We start from the raw sequence: 23,720 nt of genomic DNA on the forward strand, positions 1-23,720 counted from the left end.
TTTAAGGAGAAATAGTATCAACAAATAACATCTGACCTAAAATTAAATAGAGTTTCATTTCACTATTTTTTTTCCTTCATGCAGATTTGAATGTTTTCTTGCTCTGTCTGTATTATAGGTGGCAGTAATGTGATGAAGTCCATTCACGGAGTTGGGGAGCTGATGACCCAGGTGGTGCTGCGAGGAGGCGGTTTGCTGCCCACCACACCAACTCATCAGCCTGAGGGCGATGTGGTTAAAACTCAGACTGAACCGGAGAGAGAAGATATCATGGTCATGGACACAAAGCTCAAGATCATTGAGATTCTGCAGGCACGACATCAGGATCATTATCATTATTATTTTTTAAAAATCCTTCGACTATATTGTAACTTTTATCTGTTTTATTCAGTTCATTTTGAACGTTCGGCTAGACTACAGGATCTCCTGCCTGCTCTGTATTTTCAAACGAGAATTTGATGAGAACAACCCACAAGGAGACAACACTGCTATTCAGAATGGATCCAATAATGTCACAGGTCCGATGCCAGGTGTGAAACTCTTAACCTTGTTAATTACATTATTTAACATATATGTATATAATTATAAAGAACTTATTTGAAGTATTTTTTCTTTTCTTTTTTTTAAGGAAATTTTGACTTTGAAAACATTGAGGAACAAGCAGAAGGGATCTTTGGAGGAAGGTGATTCTTAAATTGGATTCTTAAGTTTTTTAATGGGCTTTAATTGCCTGTAGTAAGTTTTTTTTAATAAAGTAAAATTGAGGTAGTGTTTGTCATTTTTTTTGTTTAGTGAAGAAAACACCCCACTAGACCTGGATGACCATGGTGGTCGCACTTTCCTGCGGGTCCTTCTGCACCTGACCATGCATGACTACCCGCCCCTCGTGTCTGGAGCGCTTCACCTGCTCTTCAGACACTTCAGCCAGAGACAAGAGGTCCTCATGGCCTTCAAACAAGTAAGTCATCCACACCTGATTTTAATAGCAAGTCCTCTGAAATAATTCTAATAACTTGACTTTTTACAGATGAAGTTAAATTTGATGAAAACATTAAAAAAAAAATTTTTTGTTAAACCTTAAAAGGTCCAGCTCCTGGTGACCAGTCAGGATGTTGAGAACTACAAGCAGATCAAGTCAGATCTGGACCAGCTGCGTTCTATTGTGGAGAAGTCTGAACTGTGGGTTTACAAAAGGCAAGGAGAAGATGGGATGGACGGAGATGGCCCCTCAGAATCTGACAACAAAAAGAAGGTACGCTGAAAATTTGAATGTGGAAAGGTTTTCCTGAATGTAGAGTTATTATTGAAAGGACTCATAATTGATTCTTGATTTACAGGGAGATTCAGACAAGAAGAAGACTGAAAGTACCAGCAGTTACAACTACAGAGTTGTAAAAGAGGTATAATTGTTTGCCTTTTAAGTTATATTTTCATTTTAGATTTACTGCTGATTATTAAAATGTTGCTTCTGTGTGTGTCTGTGTTTTTTAGATCCTGCTGCGCCTCAGTAAGCTGTGTGTCCAGGAGGGAAGCTCAGGGAAAAAGAGCAGGAAACAGCAGCAGAGGCTGCTGAGGAACATGGGAGCTCACAGTGTGGTGCTAGAACTCCTACAGATCCCCTATGAGAAGGTCAGACACTGAAACAGAATACAAATGCAGAATCGTTAAAAAGCTTTAAAGATCCTCATTGCTTTCCTTTGCTTGCAATTGTCCATTAATGTTACATAACTGAAAAGAAGCTCTGTATTATCTGCACCAGGGTGAGGATGTACGGATGCAGGAAATCATGAAATTGGCCCACGAGTTCCTGCAGAATTTCTGTGCAGGAAATCAGCAGAACCAGGCTCTTCTCCACAAGCATATAAACTTATTTCTCAACCCGGGGGTAAGCATCACAAGCATCTCACAGCTACTCCTTGGGCGAGTCGAAGACTTAAATATCCCAAAATACCACATATTGGGAAAATGTATGTTCTCTTCTGTTTCATTCCCAGATCCTGGAGGCTGTCACCATGCAGCACATCTTCATGAATAACTTCCAGCTCTGCAGCGAGATTAACGAGCGTGTGGTTCAGCACTTTGTCCACTGTACTGAGTCGCATGGTCGGCATGTCCAGTATCTCAAGTTTCTGCAAACCATTGTCAAGGCCGAGAACAAATTCATCAAGAAGTGTCAGGACATTGTCATGGCAGAGGTCTGTTGTTTGAGTAATGCTTGTGGTGTCTAATACAGGGGCGACAGTTTGGGAATAACACTGTACACTCGGCTGTGACTCTCTCCCACTCAGCTGGTAAACTCCGGCGAGGATGTCCTGGTGTTCTACAACGACCGTGCCTCATTTCAGACCCTTGTCCAGATGATGCGTTCAGAGCGGGATCGCATGGATGAAAACAGTCCCCTGATGTACCACATACACCTGGTCGAACTGCTGGCTGTTTGCACTGAGGGCAAGAACGTCTACACCGAGATCAAGTGCAACTCTCTGCTGCCCCTGGATGATATTGTGCGGGTTGTCACCCATGAAGATTGCATTCCTGAGGTATGGAAGACTTTTTCTTCACTCACTTTAAAGTTGAGTGAATACACTTTATTCTAGTTTATTCTGATCGAGAAGAGCATTGGGAATACATGTTTTTAAAAACTACCTTGATTACCAGTGCACTCATTTAGTTTCCAACAATCCAACAGGTGAAGATTGCCTATATCAACTTCCTGAACCACTGCTATGTGGATACAGAGGTGGAGATGAAGGAGATTTATACATCCAACCACATGTGGAAGCTGTTTGAGAACTTCCTGGTGGACATTTGTAGGGTAAGCCACAAAATATTTGACAATAAATAGACAGAGAATCCAGTCAGCACATCGTGAAGTGAACACACAGCAAGTTACCCGTCGGCCACATGCAGGAAGTCCGATCCAGTGGCCGTGTGTCATGCTAACGTCTCTTCTATCCTTGCTTAGGTGTGCAACAACACCAGTGACAGGAAGCACGCGGACACCATGCTGGAGCGTTATGTAACCGAAACAGTCATGAGCATTGTCACATGTTTCTTCAGCTCTCCTTTTTCTGACCAGAGCACAAGCCTTCAGGTAAAATGGGCATGTCTTTTTAATGTATTTTCCAAGCAGTTTTGCTACTGCGAGTCCTTTGTGCAGACTAGAAATCAGACACCTTCTCAGCACTGTTTGGGGGGAAAAAAAGGAACTGTACTCATGCATGTACCGTACATACCATGAAATGTAACGTTTTTCCCTTTACATAGCTGGCTCGTCATATATATGTAAGTAATGCTAGCACTTCCCCAAATTTGATTTCCCAACTTTTGGCTGTGAATGTGAAGAAGTATTCAGTGTGTGGGTTTTTATATGGTCATAGTTTAGTCAGCACACAGACTCTGTTCTTCCCAGATCTGTGGGTGTGGTGCACAAGGTTTTGCTGGGACTTTGCTGGTGCAGATGATGTACTGATGCAATGTGGTTACTGTGTTTCTTAGACCTTGTTCTAGCCCTGTTTCTTCTCCCCCACGACTTTCCAATAAGTCATGACCAATAACCTCCTTCAATTTCCAAATCCTTGGTACAGTAACTTTGAGGTTTTTTGTGTTAGACACTTGTTTCCTGTTATCTGTGTATGGAGCTTTTTTGTTGCTATTTGGTTCCACTAGAAAATGGCGATTATCCTTTATGCAACTGCACTTCCTGGGAACTACGCTCGCTAAAGTGTACCATTACGTGATAATTCCGCAACCCTTTTCCTTTTTCTCTTGCAACAGGCAGCCATTGTTGGAAAGATGACTGAGGTACTTATTGTACTTTAGGGCTGTGGCCAGGTAGAAATCTGTTGTACTCTCTGTTAAACACCGGTTTGGTTTGTTTTAAGGGGAATGCATGTGATTAGGAAGCTTGCCCAATGGATCTTAAGCTGTTAACCCGTCTGCCTTTGATGCCCTTATATGCACACGTTGTCACATCTACCACAAACTGGGTTATGAATTCAAGCTATTCAGAGAGCACAATAGTCACTCTGTGTGTTATTAAATATTTGTTAACAGTTTCCCTCCTTTACACCACGATTCCTCCTTCCTTCTTTTGTTGAAAGGCAAGATGTAATTAGTTTTCCCCCTGTCTTACAGACCCGTCAGCCCGTTTTTGTTCAGCTTCTTCAAGGAGTGTTTAGGGTTTACCACTGTAACTGGCTTAACCCTGTCCAGAAGGCCTCAGTTGAGGCTTGCATTAAAGTACTGTCAGACGTGGGTAAGATATTAAGACTAACACAGACTATGAACCTCTTAGTGTTAAAAAGTGGCGCATATTATATGTACTTTCTGCTTCTGCCTAGCTAAGAGCAGAGCCATTGCTATCCCAGTGGACCTGGACAGTCAGGTGAACAACTTGTTTGTCAAGTCCAACAATGTCGTGCAGAAGAGCATCCTCAACTGGAGACTGTCTGCTAAGAACACATCCAGGCGAGACTCCGGCCTGACCACCTCAAAAGACTACAGAAACATCATTGAGAGGCTACAGGTCAGTAGACGGTCTGTTGCTGTTTCAGTGTAATAAACTTAATCCATTTTCATCCATTTAAATTTTTTGTCTGCTTTATTTAATCGTAAGCCAAAAATCCTGTAAAATGAAACATAAACATCAATGAAAGCAATAAAAGCTATAAAAAAATAATGCAAACATAGACAGAAAAAAACACTGACTGCATTAAACATTGCTAAAGTAAATGCATTGCCTTTTTTTTTTTTTTTAAACCAATCTTTTGAAAACGTTATTTTTAGATTGTGTACCTGTGTGTTCATAAAGAAGGCCAATATATCAGGGGGCACAGAAAGCAGTAAGTGCTTTTATGAAGCCCATTATCGACACATCAGATGGCATGGTGGTACGGGACATCCAGTTCTGTTAGTTGTGGTAATATGACCATTTGTGCCATTGTCAGTCTGGCACACAGGAGCTCTCTTAAACAGGGTGTAGATGTCCTACATTTCCAAATGCACAGCATAAACATGCAGCTTTTTTGCTTTTCTCTCCAGACTGATTACATAAATGGATCTGTACTGATTCATTGTTTATAGTATTTGTGTTTTGCAGTAAAATTCAAATTTTCAAAAATGAAAGTTTTGCTCTAATATTGATGTCTTATCTTTTAGGGTATTTGGTATTTCTCTGAAGAAGAAGTGATTAAAATCTATAAAAGTCTCTTAAAGCAACATGACTGTCTGATATTTACCACAGGTTTCTACCTATCAGGTAGTAGAATGAGTGCAGTGAATCTCCACTTCCTCTTTGGGGTTTTTTGTGGAAGAAAGTTAACACTATATGAAGACAGCTCGGTCTGCCTTTTTATCATAACTGAAAACTCCAATGTGAAAGTACAATGGGTTAATTAAGCCCCCTCACCATTGCTGTTAATTGTTGCCAGTATGCACAGGGTGATATAATGTTTTTGGTAACTGTGTGGCAATCAAAAACCATAAAAGATGTGTCCAATTACATCCTAGAAAAATATGTGGTTTTAGCAGCAGACCATGTTGCTCCACCTTATTCTCTAGTAAGACATGACTCAGTATTCACTGGAAGACTGAAAAATCAAGCCAAGGATCAGTCTGCACTCTGCTGATACTACTTATGAAACCTTAGGACTTTTTTATCCTGTAATTCCAACGATAAAGCAAAGCTGTTTTGTTATGGAAATACATTTTCAGTGATGTTTTAGATGTTTCGTTCCTAATCCACCCATTTCTAGACGGGGTTTTATGTGGTTCCCACAACTGTGTACTTCCCAAATTCCTGTTGTCTTTGCAAAGACTGCTGGAGTTTCACAGCTTTAGTGGTTTTTCCCACCTCTTGATGTTCTCAAACTTCTTTAATCAGCACCCAACACGGAATCACTCATTTTCACAGTAATCATCACCAGGCGTGACAGGAAGTGCACTGCAAAAGGTGGCACGGTGGTGTTTATTATGGTGTGATTTGATGTGTAATGCACTGGATGTGTCCCTTCCTGTTTCTATATTAAATTAATATTAAAGCAAAATAATGTGAGGCTGACTGTAGCTGGATGTCTTTGAACGAAATGCAGGAATAGGAAGACTGTTTTAATTATAACAGTGTAGCCGTTTGCCATAAAACACAGTTCTGGGTTATTTCTAACCTTTGGTTCTGCTCAATAGGACATCGTGTCTGCCCTAGAGGACCGTTTGAGACCTCTGGTCCAGGCTGAGCTCTCGGTGCTGGTGGATGTCCTGCATCGTCCGGAACTGCTCTTCCCTGAAAACACGGACGCTCGCAAGAAATGTGAAAGTGGAGGATTCATATCAAAGTGAGTCTAAAGTTGTCTGAACCACTTCCAGTGCTGTTGCTATTTTTGGAACGCTTTTGGAAGTCCCCTTGTAACCACTCGCATGTGTGCATTTGTAGTTTTGTCGTGTACCTCAAACGTGAATGGAGACAAGCATCTTTGTCAACCTGATGAGACTAGTTTTTCAGCAGAGGAGGGTCTGTAGCAGGGCCAGGAGCGTGCTTGTTGTTGTTTTATTTCCTAGATATTCATGTGGTTCTGCACAGTAAATTTGTTCCTCATAATCAGTTCTACTGTAACATTCTGAAACGTCTGAAGGTGAAAAAGCAGAGAAAACTATCTCAACTGTGGCTGCTGGCATCAGCCTGCACTGGCTTTGGGGAATCACTTAGTCTTTAAGTTTTCTGTGAACATGAAGCATCTGCTGTAGTCAGCTGAAGTCATTTTCTTAAATCACCGTTTTCAGTTATGCCCAAGGCACCTAAATATGCTTTAGACCCATAACTTCCAAGTCTCTTGTTTAGAACGAGGATAATCACTGTGTCATAGAAATGATTTCTGTCACTGTGAGACTAGAAGTATATAGAGTTTTGGAGGAAGGTGATGAGTTCATCAGTCTATTTCTATTGTTTGTGCTGATTCTGCCCCCCCGCCCCTGTTCTCTTTGATCAGACTGATCAAACACACCAAACAGTTGCTAGAAGAGAACGAGGAGCGCCTGTGCATCAAAGTACTGCAGACACTGAGGGAAATGATGTCAAAAGACCGGGGCTATGGGGAGAAGGTATGTTCCTCCTTCATTCCTGTTTCTCATTCTCTGGTTCTAGTGTTGCACAAGATTCTCCCACACACGAGTTAAAATGTTACAACACTTTTCTGACATGTCAGGATGTTCTGCGTCAAAACCTAGGGTAAGACACGACATCACAGAGCAAAAAACAAAACTGAGTGTTCTCTGCTTACCTCTGGAGCCTCTGTAGAACACAAAAAAGTAAATGACTCATACACAGCGAACGTCATCAAGTCTTTCATTTGATATTCCTGCAGCCAGGGCAGTTTGTGATTTTTCTTTTCTAGTTTTAGTGCTTTTAAGAGTCTGCAAAAAGTAATGATAAAAAGATTCCCATGTTGCTTTTCTCCTTAAATTAAAAAAACAAACAAAAAAAACAGTGTTATGTGTATCAGCTTTATTAACTCTATTAACAATGTGCATGATCCAACATTGTCTCTCAACCATTTTACGCACCATTCATTGGCTACTAATGATCACTTATACTAATCCTAAATAAATTGTCTCAACTGTGCCAACTTGTTTTCCAGTAAAAGGAGTAAAAGCGCTTTAATATCAGATGAAAACATTAAAACAACTTTCAAAAATCTTTTTGCTGTTTTTAACTGCTAAAATAAAACTATTTTTATCTAGATTTGCTGCCAGGGAATTTGTTGTACGTTACCCTGTGATTTATTCACTTTTTTTAATTAGTTTTTTTGAGTGCTTAGTAATGACTGGATTGTGTGTGTGTGTGTGTGTGTGTGTGTGTGTGTGTGTGTGTGTGTGTGTGTGTGTGTGTGTGGCAAGCAGAAAAAGTAAGAAGCTTGTAAGGGATCAGGTCCTAATTGTTGCATGGGGCTCCTCTTTGCCTTTTTTAGAGATTAATAGAGATTAAAAAAATAGTTAAATCTGATATTTAACAGGGAATGATGGCTAACGTCCCTTTGAGTTTGGTGTAAGAATCTATGAAGCTTCAAGAACATTTTAATCAGGCCAAGTAAGATTAACAGGAGAGCGTACTTTAATCACAACAGTCTCATTTTATTGGTTTGCATACTGAACCTGTTTGGTCCATTACAGACTGAGCTCATTCTGGAAAGAAATCTGCTTGCTTTCTTTGTGATGAAAGCCCTTCAGAAAGGGCTTTATTTATTTTTTTGTTAGTTAGTTTTTTTGGGGGGGTGGTTTGTGGTGTTTGAAAATGGTTAAACTTTTTTAATTAGATCTTCAATTTCAACTTCAAAATCTGCTGGATGGACTATTTCATGTTTTATTGTTTAACAAAACTCAACCATAACTGATAAAATGAAGACATTATTTTTGTGTTGATAAACGGGGAGGGAAAGAAAGCAACTGGTTGGGGGAAAGATACTAAATATTTCACATTCTCAACCAAACTGTGTTTAAAAACAAAGACTTGCACTTTTATAGTCAGTTCTCTTAACATGAAAATATTTGATGCAATGATGATGTAAAAAAGGTGTCTTTACTGCAATTAACTTGTTCTGTTTTTGAGCCTTGACAGCCCTTTCTTCGCCCTTTTTTACTAACCTGACATGCTGCGTGTGTGTCTGTGTGTGGGTTTCAGAGGCTTTACATTTGCACACTTGTTACAGAGCTCTAACTCACTAATCTAGCTCTACTAACTCTCTGCCTCCTATACTTCTTCTCTTGCAGCTGATTGCCTTTGATGATGAAATGGATGTGGCTGAGGTTGATCACTTTACTTACTATTGCGATGTTCATTTGTCTCCCACTAACAGCATAGATGTGCTTGTGTTTCACGTAGGCTTTCTAGCGTTTCAATCCCCCATCTGTGTCAGCAGCTTAGTCCATTTCCCCGCCGTGTGCCTGTTAAGAGTTGCTCCTGAATTTCATGGAAATAAGTAGCATAATGCTAAAATGTCTGCCTCACAAACTCTATATGGCCAATAGTACTGGGCCACCAACACAGCTGCCGGGCCATGGAAACCCACGAAGCTCACGGTGCACAGTTTTTGTGCTGATGTTAATGCCAGAGGTGCATTGATCTCTGAAGTTAGTGAGTCATGTATCTTTTATGCACGTCAGCACTTGGTGAAGTTACAGAGTGCAGCTACCAAGTACTGCAGCTCAGCAACTTCATGGCTGAGTTTTTGTGGTTCCTAAACACTTCCACTTTGCAGTGATACCATGTGCAGTTAATGCTGGAATATACAGCAGGGGAAAAATTTCACTTGTTGCAACTGCTTTTTGCAATGGTGGCTTCCTATTACAGTACCACACGTGAATTCAGTAAGCTTGTAATATATATAAATATTTGTAAAGGCAGACTGCATTTTATTCAGCTGTGGTAATGGGACTGAGGTGTGGCCCAGTGCTTTTGTCAGTATACTGTATGTGCTTTTGTGCCATGCTGTACTTTGTTCTATATTTTTTTTGAGTGAACTGTTTAGGTAAAGACGTGTTACATTTGTAGAATATATCCTACAGGATCTTACTGTTACTGTTATTTTTAAATAACATAAGTTAACATATTTTGGTTGGACCCTGGATTGGTCGTGTTAATTTTGGGGTCTCAAGACGAGACTGTGCTTATTGAATAGATCTTTTGTGCATGTGGTTTAAAGCTGGGTGTGAAGCATCCACCTGCTAGAATTTGAATCGTCTTCTCGTTGCATTGTGCCCTTTTTAAAGCACTGTCTGCTGTCATTGCTACAAGTTTGTGGACTGTCAGAACTGCATATCCAGTAGAAGTCTGCAGAGACATGGATGTAAAGCATAACTTGGTTCAAACTTTCTTGAAGTAGTTGAGAAATTCGAGAGACATTTTATAATCAATAGTTACTAATGTTTGGATATAGCATGTATACAAAAGTTATCCATCCATCAAACAACGATTATATTTTTGTGCAGGTTAAATTTTTTGTTTAACTCTGTACTCGTATTTTTTTAAAGATAGCTAATACAGGCTCCTCGATAAATGTATTCATTCAGTGCGTCACTGTCAGCACACAGGCGGCTTAGCAGTAACATTTGTAAGGCCATTTTGTTACACTGCATTACACCGTAGAGCTGTTTCTATTTGTGGCACGAGTCACTCTAAATGTCGCACAGCCCCCTGATGATGGATGGTGATAAGATGGCATATTTTTTCTTCTAAGCCCTTTGCCACAATTACAAGAGCAGGTGTGAGTGTATATTTAGCTGGGGATACTCCATCTATTAGCTTTGTAAAACAGGCCATCGGGCCGTGTGGCCTTTTTAAAATAGCTGATGAAACATGTTTCTGCTCTCTGAAGATTATGGGTGCCGCCACAACCACAACATATCTGAAATGTTACTTCAGACCAGTATTGCGAAAAGATTACTATTTTACACGAATGTAGATGTTTTGTGAGGAATTTCGTTTTATTTGATGTTTACAGCTAAACTTACAAATCTTTTAAGCTCATTTTGTAGGAGTTATTCACACTTTGCTCTCTCTCCTACTGACCTATTGCCAGATCTTTACTCATACTAGATGTCTGTTCACCAGCCTTCAGCTTTCTCAGGCTAGCTGCTATAGTTTAGCCATTTTAAGTATAGAACTGTGGGTTCTAGACTCAGTTTTAGGGCTATAGTATTGCTTTAATGACTGTATTGTTGCTTTAAATTGGTACAGTCTTCTTCGGTTTCTGGCCAGGGTTATTGAGCGTTTCAACATGTGCCTCCTAGCATTGGAATTTCTTTAAATCTGGTTCCAGTTCTTTTAAATATTTAAAGTGTTTTATTGTAAAGCACTTTGTATTTTTTTCCAATTCTGCTCTAATTGGATAAAAAGACCTGAACCCATTTCTCTGCTTCACTGGGTTTTTATCGGGACTTCTGCTGGCTTTCATCAAAGCATCAAAGTTAATTCTTGACCTTGTGATTCACGGTTTGATTTAAAATGTACTGAAACCTTAATGTTCTGAATAATAGAAAGCTTATATATCTATATGTTTAGCCTAGTTGGGAGCTTGTATTGTAATCACTAAATTGATTAAAACTGAAAGTATTGCACGGGAGGAAGCGTTTCTGTGGCAGCAGGAAACACTGAAGTTAAAAGCACGCCAACATCACAATAGCCACTTAATCCAGAGTGTGGTGCAGGGCGTGCGTCTGTGTGTAAGAGAAGTGAACAAAGCTGTTAAGTAAGGAAATGGAGAAATTGTCGGAAAGGGTCTTTCCAGAGTTGCAGGAAGCAGCATGCTCTCAGTTTCTCTGTTATGTCTCTGTCTTGCTTTCCCTCCTTCCCTCTCTCCCTGTATATACTGCTCAAGTGATGGAAATCCCCAGCTTCCACAAAAACAGGGCTGTTCTCACAGAGCACCACTTTGTTTCATCAACTCCTCCCACGTGCAGCATCCTAAGAATGTCCACACACTCGGCACATGTTCTCTGCCACTCATTCGCGTTAACAACAGCATGAAGCGGCGTGGCTGATGGCTGGCAGCACGTCTCTGGGTACTCAGATTGATGGCAGGAAGGCAGACGGGCCAAAACCCCAACTTCCCCTCATCAGCAGCAAGATAAACTGCCATTATAGCAGTTACGTAACTCAAGTGTGTAGCCTGCTGCTGCTCCCTGACCTTTTACAACACACCCCCTCTCTTTCAGAATCACCCACCCAGAGACCTCTAGGAATGAGTGCAGCTGTTAGTTCACTACTGTCTGACAGACTCCATCGTGCTTCTTGTTGCTGCACGCCCAGACGCTGTACTGGATTTTGCATATCCAGTCAGGCTGATGAGGGAGCAGGATCAAGTGGAATGACTTTTCACCCATTAGGAATAGCTTATCTCATTCTTCCAGAAATAGCAACGTGATCAAATGCAAGCCGGGAGAAAACAAGACCTGACCAGCTAGGCGGACTCATTGTCAGGCCTTATCGCATCAATCGCTGCGCGTTTGTTCTCGCTTCGTGTGCACGGCTTTCGTTTGAGAGGCTGCACGAGCATAAGGGGGCGAGATGGAGATCATTTCTCCTTCTAATTCAGGTGATACAGAGAGATTAGCTGAGGCCGAGCGTGTAACCGGACACGAAGGTTATATAAGGGAACTATTTCTTTGCGGTCTCTCTGTGTGGGCGCAAATGTCTTTTTCCAGTTCGCCAAATTCTTTTTGTCCACCGTCAACCCATAACAGTCTCTTCATTATCTCAGCCAATCAGAGTTTGTTTTTGGGAGGTTTTGAGTTTACTATTTCCTCTATTTTTCTTGTGCATTTTTTTTTTGTCACCACATTGTTTCCAATCCCCACACAAACATTGTTTTGTCTCTTTGCCTTTACCTACTTCCTCTTTTAGCCTTCTCAGTATTTACCAGTTGCCACTCCCATCATTCTCTCTGCCAAGCTGCCTCAGATAGCCTGCTCCTGTCCTCATTTATCCTTCTGCCCACTACAGTGACTGAATTCTGGAGACTCCGAGCTGCTCTGCTTTTTCTTCTCAACAGGGGGAGCTGCGGACGTTTCTCAGCAACAGGCTGCGCTGTCCCAGTTTCCTTAACTTAAGTTGCACGATTCTTGGGCTCAAGCCAGCTATCAAGCAGCAGTTACATAAGAGCCAAAAGCATTTTTTTCCCCCTCTCTGTTTTCCTGGAATTTCAAACTCTCCACTGATGTGTGATCTCCAGTGGTAATTGGAAATAAAAGCACTTCAGACACGTCTTCCAGGAGACAGTAGGATTGCTGGAGCTCAAGTTAGGTTAGACGGACTGCCATGAGAAAATTGAGGCCTTAACTTGGGTAGTAATGAGCACATGGTACAGGGCCAGCTTTCTACTCCCGGTAAACTTATAAAAATATAGAAAAAATAGATAATATAGCTCCATCTAATCCTATGTAGGTTTAGGCTTTTAGTTCTAATATTCTTAATAGAGAGATGGTTTGAAAACTGACTCTCGAGAGAAAGTGCAACAGATTTTCCTGGTCACTGAGACCATGTGACCCTTGCTGCCACTATTTACTGCAAGTGTTCACAGTGCCATTGTGTTTATTTGCCAGGCCTCGCCTCTGTAGTCATTTTAATCACACATTCTGGAAACGTTAAAAATGCTGGCAATTATAGGGTCGGGCTGTCCTCACGGTCAGATTTCGATGCACGTGTTAGTTTTTGAAGTATATTAAGAGAAGTTAGTTTTGCTACTAACTAGCTGCTGAATATAACTTAAGTTGCATGATGTGTGATGCATCACCGTTCTTCTGTGGAAGTCAGTGTGTTGACATTAAAGGAGACTTGATGCAGGGAAATTCCTGTCCAGTTGCACAATTAATCAGCATAAAGCCGCATGACTGGTAACCCAGTCATGACCGAGAGAGACAGAAACAACCCATGTTTGGTTGTGTATTTGTTATTTAGTCTTTTTTTTTTCTTGCATTATCTGCAGTGAGGTGTGTGTGTGTGTGTGTGTGTGTGTGTGTGTGTGTGTGTGTGTGTGTGTGTGTGTGTGTGTGTGTGTGTGTGTGTGTGTGTGTGTGTGTGTGTGTGTGTGTGTGTGTGTATAGACTTTTATTTTTTTAAATAGCCGTTCACAGAAAATAATCATCTACTGGGTAGGCTAGCATTAGCACTTTATTTTGTTTTAACTCATTTAAGGTAAATGTCTACAAAGCGTCTCTGTACAATTATGCCATCAAAGTATTCATTGTTTTACTATGTGGTAGGAAATTATTAGCATTTCTGTTATTTTTTTTATTTATTCTTTTTTACTCTTTCTCTCTCTCTGAATTTATTATGTATCTGTTGGTTTGAGTTGGTTTCATTACTTTAAGATATGTATTGAAAATATGTTGTACTTTTTGCATCTCTGACCATGCAATACATACATTTACTGTTCAAACAGCTAGCATGGGAAAGGTTTTGTAATTTTTTACTTTTTTAATTACTTTTTTAATTTATTAATTTATTTTTAGGCAATTTTCCAATTGTAACAATATGATTGTAACAATATGATTGTAGTCAAACCAAGCATATCATGACTATGGTTTGAAAACACGCTCAGTCATAAATATCTCTTGTTATTTCTTTTTATCCGTAGAAGAATCAAAGTGTGCATATTTGCTTCTGCCATCTTTGGTTTGTAATGTTATTATCATTTTATTAAGAGGGAACCACAGAATACCAAACACACCAGTGTTGCTTTAATAACCAGCAGTCTGTGGTGAGGTGGGGGCAACTGAGCTTTTGCTGTTTTGCTGCGATGTGGTAATGCTGCTTATCACTCATGCTCTGTCATCAAGCAAACCCTGAGAAACACTTAAAAAAAACAAAAAACAAACATCATTTTGTGTCTGCTTTCTCTGCTCCTGGCTCTTTGCACATTGATGATGAATCGTTGACGTTACTGGTAATAGAAAGTTTTGGTTTTGGAAGCTGCTCTTGGAGATGGAGTGACCTAACTAATCCGACTACTTCTAACCCCAACTAACTGCGTCCTTTTATTTCCAATCAGCTGGCACCGCCACCTGAGCCCGAAATCCCGGCCGAGGTGTGTTTTACTCATATTGGCCCATTGCCCACTAACATGCGTCAGTACTGATCATCACTCATACTCATGATTGGCCACCATCCTGTATTATTTGTGCTGTGCGTTTTCCAGATCCTTATTTAAACAAAGAAAAGTCACAACCTTTCCTTATGCATTTCCACTTTTATCTCCACCCCCCGCCCTTCCTGCATCACCCCTCTGCCGCTGCTGCTTCTGTGGAACTTGCTACATATGTGCCCTTGTTTGCATACAGTCTTCCGCTTCTCTACTCATCCTTTCCTCTCTGCCTCCGTCATTTCTCCCATCCGCTCATCTGTCCTTCTAGCTCTTTGATGAAAGTCCAATTCACTGACCTCCTTTCATTGGGGTTGCTGTAAGGGTGGGGTGGGGGTTGGAGTCATGGGTGAGGTGTTTTTCCATGCCAGATTGGTGCTTACAGTGTGTGTCAGTAGCTCACTGCTCTGTTATGTAACCTGAAGTGTTTCTTTTCTCATGGCTCATGGCTCATGGCTTGTTTCTTTCCCTCCAGCAGTCTATCATTCTTTTATGTAAATAATTTAGGCACTTTTTCCACTGTGAGCGTAAAGTAATGAGGGAGGTAGTCTGACAAATGGTTATAATTTTAGATTTTAAAAATGTACGATTTTTACTTCAAAAACTTCTTGAAGGTGTTAAAAAAAAAGCATGTCAGTCCTCCTCTGCATGAAGCCCTGCACGCCTTTGACTCGACCTCACATCTTCCCTGACACAACCACTTCCCTCTTAACTGCATGATCAATTTTGCACCCAGTTTCCTGCATGCTTGTAAAGTAACTAATTTGCACTGTATTGACACCCTACTTTTGTTTTCCCCAACTTTCCTTTCCAACCTTTTTGTTTCTTTCTTATTTTAATGCTTTCTGCTAACTCACCTCACCTTTAAGGAGCTTGATCCCAACCAGCCGCTGAAGCAACTGGAGGATCAAAGGAGGGTAGGTAAAGAGTTTGGTTTGCTGTGGTCTGGCACAGGCCTGCATCTTACTGACTGACTGATTGTGATGCCCTCACTGTTGCACTGCTGCTACAGCATGGCACTCACTCACTCCCCTCCCAGTTGTGACACAAAACATGTGACAGAGATCAGCCAGGAAACACTAATGTGGGTTCTCAGTCTGCGCTTTGTGTTTGCTACAGACTGACACAGAGGTGACACACTGCTGTGATTTACATACAAGGCCGAGGGTTAATGCATATGTTGAGACCGAGAAAGAGCACAATGTCAACTCTGAACATCACTGAGGTCAGAGTGCAAGGATCAAATAAAAAATGTGTGTGTGTGTGTGCTCTATTTTTTCCCAGGTGGACATCTTGATAAGATTTATCTTTATTTAATTTTTTTTTCTCTTTCTTTCTAAGTTTTGTTTTACTTGCACAAAAGTTCAAGGCACGTGTATGGCCATAAAATGCCATAAAACACCAAGATGACATGAAAAACCAAAAGGAAACCTTTCAAGTGAAGCGAGGAGATTTCAGAAATTCATTTTACAAAATGAAGTTTCATTTTTGGTTTATGTGGAATCTTGTAACCCTTTATGGCTTTATGTTGTGGCTTTGTGTATGTAGGACATACTACTATGAGTGCAATTCTGTATCAATTTGATAGTCTTGTGTCAGCATGGTAACTCTGGGTTCAACTTCCATTTCTATAGCAGAAATAGATCTTCATCTCCTAACATTCATTTTCCTGGTAGGGAGAGGCTCTGCGGCAGATTTTGGTCAATCGATACTATGGTAATATCAAAGCTGGCCAGAGGAGAGATAGCCTTACAACCTTCAGTAACGGCCCACTCACGCCTGGAGCGCAAGGGAAATCACCTACAGGTTTGTGTAACGATGCTCTACGTGTCTGTGTGTCTACATGGTTATGCTGTAAAGATAAGATGAAATGAAATGATTTACTTGGGGAAGGTGGGACAGCGCTGCACACCCAACATAAAAATTAGATCCCTAATAGTTTTTAGCCTGCCAGCTATAATATATGACTGCTAGCTAGAAACACATGAAAAATTTCAGCTTCAGTTGTGCAATTATGGAAATGTGGTTTTAAAATAAAGTTCAATAATTGGGTAGAGCTATTAAATAATTAGGTTTTCAGCTCCTGTAATGAAATCTTTCAACCATTGCAGTCTGCTTCAGCTATTTATCTCCATCTATCGCTGCATAGCTCCATCTAGTTCTATTAAACCGTTTGTTTTAATAGCTGCAGTCATTACAGTTTCATTAGGAAATAATTATTTATATCCAAGTCAAAGCATGTGTGCAGAAGCTTCTGTAAAAGTAATTTTATTTATTTTTTATTCAGATATTTTTTTTAAACTAAACAAGCTGCTTAAAAATTACTGTTTTGATGAATTACATGGGAAAATACAGTAACAATGCTCACACAGAGTTTTAACCTAATTAAAAATAAATAAGTAAATTGATCATAGACTAATCTGACCACATTTTGTTTGTCAGTATTCAAAATAACTTTACCCAGAAAGACTTTCTCTCTCCCCCTCCTTTTTTTTATTATTCAGTATTTTTTTAAATAGGTTAATTGCTACTTATTACAACCAGATGCTCATGTACATAAATGAAATGTTATCAAATGTACCTTCTTAAGGAGGAAAACTTTTAACTTTGACAATAATAAAAGAGTTTGTGTCATTTAACTCTTTACAGAGTAATTGGTTTTTGTCAACAGTCTAAATTATTTACAAATTCGCAACAAAGTATTTACTGATTATTTTACATTCCTTATAATGCTGGAAATATTTCTGTTAGTTGCACAGATTACAAGGAAAAGTGAGTGAGTGACAGTTTCCAGTGGGTAGCAGTCAACAGAGCGTGCTCCGAGCATTGTGTTGGAACATACTTTGTAAATGTTGTATTTTAAACTCAGCGCCCACATTCACAGTCATTTACCTGATAGACGCTGTGCATTTGCTTGAAAATAGTAAAGGACAACACGGCAAATGTTGAATCTGTAATGAATTTTGAAATTGACATTTACCACTGTCTTAAGTCTTCAGTGTTTAGGAACTGAAGAGACTCATTGCTGTAGTACTGAAAGTGATTTCAGGTGCTCAGGCTGTCTTGGTCCTCCGTTGTCATACTGCTTCGGATTTTTTGTGAAGCAGTGGAAACGGGTAGGCTGAACTGTGGCTCTTTAACTTTGGATACATTTTAGAGGTTGAGAATGTGGGTTGGCGTTGTGTTGTCAAAAAAAGCAAGCGCTTAACTGAAAAAGCCATCATCTGAATGTTAGCATATTTAAAAAAAAATAACAAAAAAAACCTGTTTATTAGGTCAAATTAAAGCCATCAAGGTCATCTTCTGCTGCCACTCTGGACTCTGAGCTTTGCTTATTTTCCCATTGCATCTGTCTGCTTGCACTTGTACCACTGCCATGCCTGTTTCTTCTCCACTGTGGCTAAATAGTGAGCCTTAAACTTGAATTTCATTTCTGGAAAATGGACATAGTTACAGGGAGGCAAATCTGGTGAGTAAGGCAAGTGGTGAACGACATTTGGGCCAAGGAAGTTGCAGTAAAACTCTTCTTGGCTGTCTGAATTTCTGCTTCTGGTTAAGCTTCTGACCAGTGGGCCTAATTAGTAAAAATATAGTTATTCACTTCACCTTAGTTAGGCCTAAATGACAGAGAAAAAGCAGCAGTACTTCCGGAACTGTCATATGTGTATACATTTTTTTTTAACTTACCGTAACAATAAATAAATAAATAAGTAAATAACCTTTGTATTTTTTTTTATGGTCCATTTAAAAAAAAAAAAAAAAAAAAAAAGTACATATAATTTATTGTAATATATACTGCTGGCATCCGATTTGAAAATGCCTCAGTTTGCCTCAATGAAACTGAATAAAATGTCCCTTTATCAACATTTAATATTTTGCCATTTTAATATTTGCAAAGAAATATACAGTAAAGTATAAAGGATTTGCAAATGTGTCCTTAGTTATTTACCAAGGGTCTCACCAAATCAGGAATTTGTACAGGAAACGGTTAAAGTGGTATTTTTATCCCCCCTCACTCTTTTTGCTTACATGAGATTGACATTCATAAATTTTATAGATTATTAGTAAGTGACATTTACCTATTCCAGTGAGTCACGCCGTGTCTCTCATCAGCGATGACTCATATTTGGTCTATAATGCTTTAGAAGGCATGAAAAAAAAAAAAAAAAAGATCTTATTCACAGCTGTGGCCTTGCACTGCTTTAAGCCCTTGGACCTGAGGGGCTCTGCTATTGAGCGTACTGGCTCTGTCTCCCGCATAACGCAGGTCGTGTTGTTGCCAGGCGACCAAAGAGCCAAGCTCCATCTAGAATGGGATGTGTTGTTGATTCAGTGACTCGCCCAGCCAGAGACAGCTCTGATGGGTGCTGTTATCTCACCAGTTCTTCTCTTACTGGCTATGGTTGGCAGCAGTAGGAGTTAAAGTACCTCAGTGGATTAGAGACACATCTAACGTGCTTTTTTTTTCTTTTCTTTTCTTTGAGTGTGTGGTGGCTGAAAAGACACCTGTGGCTTATTACATGACTCAAAATCGCCTTACTTCCTCCTTACCCAATAGCATCTTAAATAAAATAAACCGAACTGAAACAATCGCTCGTGATTGAATCAACCACATGTAGATTTTTAAAAATATAATTATTAGGAATTTCCCAAATGTCATTGTGATTTTAGCTATATTTATAAGCTAAATGCACAGCACTGTCCGCCGTGTCCACCTTTTAAAAACACACAAAAAGATACAAATCCTGAAATTAAAAAAACAAATACCTGTGCAACCAACAAATATCCAAACAAGGACTCAAAGAACACAAACCTCCGCCACAGTAGCTCACTGTCTCTGCAGTATTTACTTTTAAGGGAATAATTAATTAATTTGTGTGTGTGTGTGTGTGTGTGTGTGTGTGTGTGTACATACACATACACATATATTGACAATACACAAGAAGAAGTAAGCTATAAGGCTTTTTTTGTTTTTGCCGGTCATTGTCGGTCATTCAGTTGCCCTTGAATACCTTGGTGGGGCTAAAAACTTTACATCCCTACAAAGTTTTAGCAGACTTCAGTCAAAACTTTTTAAGCTGTCATGTTTACAGACATAATGTCAGAATGATGTTCACACTAAAACATAATGTCCTTGGTAGAGGTAATAAGGGTATAACCCAGTGTTTATAGTATCTCTCTGGTTATTCAGGTTGGTCTGAAGGCCAGCAGTAAACTGTTTTGCGTATGCACTAAATACCTGATACTAACAGTCACAGTAATCCACCTGTATTCATGTTTGATATCCCACTCTCTTTGTTAGTTGAGCTAGTTTACAGAGTTCCTAAATAAATTCTGCACTAAATGTTCCCTTTCACTCAGTGTCTAGATCATAGGTGTCAAACTCTGGCCCGCGGGCCAAATGTAATTAGGCTGCGGGCCAAATTTGGCCATACCAAAGCCATACCAAATTACTATTAGAGCTGGCCTACTGGTATTATACAGATAATATATATATATATATTGTTTAGTATTAAGCTTTGCTTGTTCCATATTCAGTTTTCCAGCAAAACTTATTTGAGTCCATAAGAAAAGATTCATTCTTATATCTGGAGGAAGATTTTTTTTTTCAATAAATATTAATGTTCGCCCACGACTTTGTTCCAGTTTTGAATTTTGGCCCACTGTGTATTTGAGTTTGACACCCCTGGTCTAGATAAAACTGCTGCTCTTTGTACTTTGATGGAAACAGTGAAGGGGAATGATCGGGCTTCTGACTTCTTTGCCCTTAGTTGTCAGCTCTGGGGTCGGAGGTCGAGGGGAGCTGAGCTTAGCGGAGGTCCAGTGTCACCTGGACAAAGAAGGGGCTTCTGATCTGGTCATTGACCTCATCATGAACGCCACCAGCGATCGGATTTTCCAAGAGAGCATATTGTTAGCCATTGCACTCCTGGAGGGTGGAAACACAGTCATTCAGGTAAGTGGGGGGGAGTGGGTCACAGGGTTCACAAGTAAAAGTTCACCACTTACAAGTCTAACCAGCAATTAAATGCACTGAAGCCTTTCCCTACACAGAGGCATGAGCAGAATCTCAATAAGATGCTATCTCATGTGTTCACCCGCAATGTCAAGAATTTAAGTCGGTGCTGCTCTGCTGCTGTCAACATAAAACAACACAGGCTAAAGATGCCTTCAGGAAAAGGGCGCATATTTGTTGTCAGAGTATCCGCCTGACTGTATTTTAAAAGCTCGACTTCACAACAATACAGAAAGCATGTTGTTGTCACATTTTCTATGTTTAAAAAAAAAAAAAAAAGCTCAGGCCAAGAACCAGAAAGGAAGATGAACAGTAGCCTGCTGGGAGATGTCCGAGCTGTGCAGCCAAGCACGTCATCACCTCTCTACTGTCAGGCAGGGGTTGCTACGGCAACACTAACTCTTTGCAAACCTCACAGAAAGCAGGATGAGAGTGGAGAAAACCACTGTGTACTATTGCATTATTTCAGCCTTGCGGTGTGTCTGTATGTCTGTGTGTCTGTGCATGTGTGTGTGTGTGTTTGTATGTGCATGCTGCTCATAAGCTGTCTATCAGAATATTCTGGTTTTGTGGTTTATGCATGTGTGCTCTAGTATTTGTGTTGCATAAACAAGGCTGTTGCATAATAGCCTCCTATTTGCATAGTATCGTTACCTGACAAGGCCTGACTTTGTATGCAAAGGCTCTCACATGACTCCTGTTACAAAAGCTGCTGCCTCTCTCTGTGTCTAGGTGAATAATACACAGAGCCCCAGTCCTTCTAACAGACTCCTATCTGGGTCATGTTTTGCTCCTTTTAAGAGGGCAATGAAAGGTGTGATCCTTAAAGGCCTTGAAAGAGAGCCGTTAAATTTCATACAGTCTTTGCTGCTACCTTTGGAAAGACCTGTAGCCTTCTTTAGGATTGCTTTTGTAACTTTTTAAATTCTGGGCATAATTAAAAAGCTTGATGTCCACTACTGAAAGCAGTCTGTAGCTTACTTTTGTTGCTTTAACTGCAGCTTTCAGTGAGTCTCTTGTGCACATTACAAGTGTAGAAGCAGTTTTGAGCCGTTAGTAAATGTATACATTTCTACCTGTGACACCTACTGTGACGAGGCCTACACTTGCTGGTACAGAAGCACCTCAAAGTGAACCTGATAAGCAAAGCAGTTCATGATCTTAAATAAGAACATTTTTATCAAGTAAGGTCCTGTTTTGAGTTAATGTGTTTTTCTGCTTCCTTGGAATGATGCTGGGACAAGTAAGCTTTGTTGAGGAGTCATGTATGATCCAAAGTTAATTTACAGCATATCAGCAGATGCATCACATTTTCCTGTCTTACACAACGATTGGTTGCCTGCCCTTCTTTTAGGACAGAAGGGTTCTTGTTGTCTAAATGAAAAGCAGGACAACAACATGGCCCCAGATTTCTCCAAGAAGGCTGCTTGTTTGTTTTCTAGGTAATCCAGGTTTGTAGCCTAGCCAATGGAATTTCTAGAAAATAAATAAATGAAAGAGGGAGAGAGACACAGAGAGAGCGCACGCTTCCTTTGCTTCAGAAAGGGTTCACACAGGGCCCAGAGCTCTGTGCTAGCTGGACTTAATATCACAGCCCTGAGAGAAGGAGTCAATGTCTTAGTAAAGACAGAAAGAAATGGGTCATAGCACAGTCCTACCTGTCTTTTCTTCTACCCAGGCGTGTCTGTCTGATGAAAATAGAGCTTTAGAAACTGGAGATCTGAAACATCATGCTTTCACCGAGTCATGGGAATCCAATCTAGGCCTGTCAAGATATGCCAACTTTGTTTAGTAACACCTAGGACTCACTGATGTCACCGATGCACCTCATCAAACACGCAACTATTGGTAGACGAACAAAAGATGTTTTTGATGCATTGTCAGTACATTTTTAAGCCTTTTTGTATCTACTTATCTACATATCTACCCAAAGGGCAGAGCTGTCACCAGTAAGTAAGTCAACCCCGCATGTGTTCATACTCATGTTCAGCAGTCACGTAGCAGGCGTCTCACTATGTTGGTCTAAGTGAGAATAAGATCTTCACTTTCAAATACATAAAGTAACAACATTTATTTTAAGTAAACAAAATCTGCCAACTTTACTTCTGTCAATTTTGTCTGACAATAAAATGACGCACTGCCTGTCTTGTGCAGCATACATGCTGTAGGTCTAACATTACTTTTTGACCTACATAACTCTCATATTATGACCAAAACCTGCACAGCTCACCCTGGACAGGATAACATGTTGCCTGACACGTATGCTCGTGCCCTCCAGGTGGTTCAGAGATGAGCAGTAAAACACTGTGACAGCCCCTGAGTAATTTTCAGCTTGCACACAGCAAAACTAGAGCGATCATAAAACCTCACTCGTGCATACTCAAATGCACACTTCATGAACACATGTACGCAGCCATACTGCAGGTTATACTTAGAGACTATAAAGCTTATTTGATAAACAGCCTTAGAGTTTGTGGGAGTGTGTGCCTATGTGTTATGTAAGAGACGAAGTGTAAAGTCTCTGCTTCTCCGAGCCCCCCATCCATCTTGTGATCGCTGTCATCAGGACCTCAGATCCCTAACTGTCACAGGCACGAACAGGTGCGACTGCTCTTACTCAATAGGCTTGTTGTGGCACACCGCTGCCCTCAGCCCCCTCCAAGTGTGATTTTACCCCCTCCCGCCTCTTCTCGGTTCAGTTTCACTTCACAGCTACCTCTTGGAAAGCTTTAAAAAGATTCTGCAAAGTGAGTTTCCAGGCATCGGTGCCCTCAGCATACCAGCTCTCGTTTAACTGCGGCGTGGGCAAGGAAATTACTGTTTAGATCCCAGTTTATAGTTTATGGAGGTCCAATTATTTCAGTCCTGCCATGTGTACCTTTTTCTTTCAATCATTACTTGCTGAAGTCACTGCATACATTTTTAGACTGTGTGGATGGTTGCCCGTGCAGATTTCTGAGAAAACGCAATCACGTGTAGATTGCTTTGATTTAAACCTGCTATCTGGAAGTCTTGTTATAGCTTCAAAGAGCAGATCTCTGTGGATACCAGCTGGGCGGTGGCAGAGTACGCAACTG

General features: G+C 40.3%; 1 protein-coding gene across 7 annotated transcripts in view; it reads left to right on the forward strand.

Annotated features, from left to right (window-relative positions):
• itpr1b (inositol 1,4,5-trisphosphate receptor, type 1b) overlaps positions 1-23,720 on the forward strand; it is an 80,270-nt gene that overhangs the window by 25,516 nt on the left and 31,034 nt on the right. For 2 of the 7 annotated variants that reach the window (XM_076883749.1, XM_076883752.1), the window contains exons 24-46: positions 119-312; positions 392-530; positions 629-683; positions 793-958; positions 1,085-1,252; positions 1,338-1,400; positions 1,492-1,629; positions 1,760-1,885; positions 1,995-2,195; positions 2,289-2,540; positions 2,690-2,815; positions 2,966-3,094; positions 3,268-3,285; positions 3,778-3,804; positions 4,138-4,258; positions 4,344-4,528; positions 6,184-6,332; positions 6,984-7,095; positions 8,761-8,796; positions 14,538-14,573; positions 15,497-15,544; positions 16,304-16,433; positions 20,399-20,583. In XM_076883749.1, coding sequence (XP_076739864.1) covers positions 119-312; positions 392-530; positions 629-683; positions 793-958; positions 1,085-1,252; positions 1,338-1,400; positions 1,492-1,629; positions 1,760-1,885; positions 1,995-2,195; positions 2,289-2,540; positions 2,690-2,815; positions 2,966-3,094; positions 3,268-3,285; positions 3,778-3,804; positions 4,138-4,258; positions 4,344-4,528; positions 6,184-6,332; positions 6,984-7,095; positions 8,761-8,796; positions 14,538-14,573; positions 15,497-15,544; positions 16,304-16,433; positions 20,399-20,583 — 2,804 coding nt within the window. The remainder of the gene's footprint in view (positions 1-118; positions 313-391; positions 531-628; positions 684-792; positions 959-1,084; positions 1,253-1,337; positions 1,401-1,491; positions 1,630-1,759; positions 1,886-1,994; positions 2,196-2,288; positions 2,541-2,689; positions 2,816-2,965; positions 3,095-3,267; positions 3,286-3,777; positions 3,805-4,137; positions 4,259-4,343; positions 4,529-6,183; positions 6,333-6,983; positions 7,096-8,760; positions 8,797-14,537; positions 14,574-15,496; positions 15,545-16,303; positions 16,434-20,398; positions 20,584-23,720) is intronic. The other 5 variants (XM_076883751.1, XM_076883750.1, XM_014410391.3 and 2 more) reach the window with 5 other exon arrangements.

This window comes from Maylandia zebra, linkage group LG5 (genome assembly GCF_041146795.1).
Source record: "Maylandia zebra isolate NMK-2024a linkage group LG5, Mzebra_GT3a, whole genome shotgun sequence".
Lineage (NCBI taxonomy): Eukaryota > Metazoa > Chordata > Actinopteri > Cichliformes > Cichlidae > Maylandia > Maylandia zebra.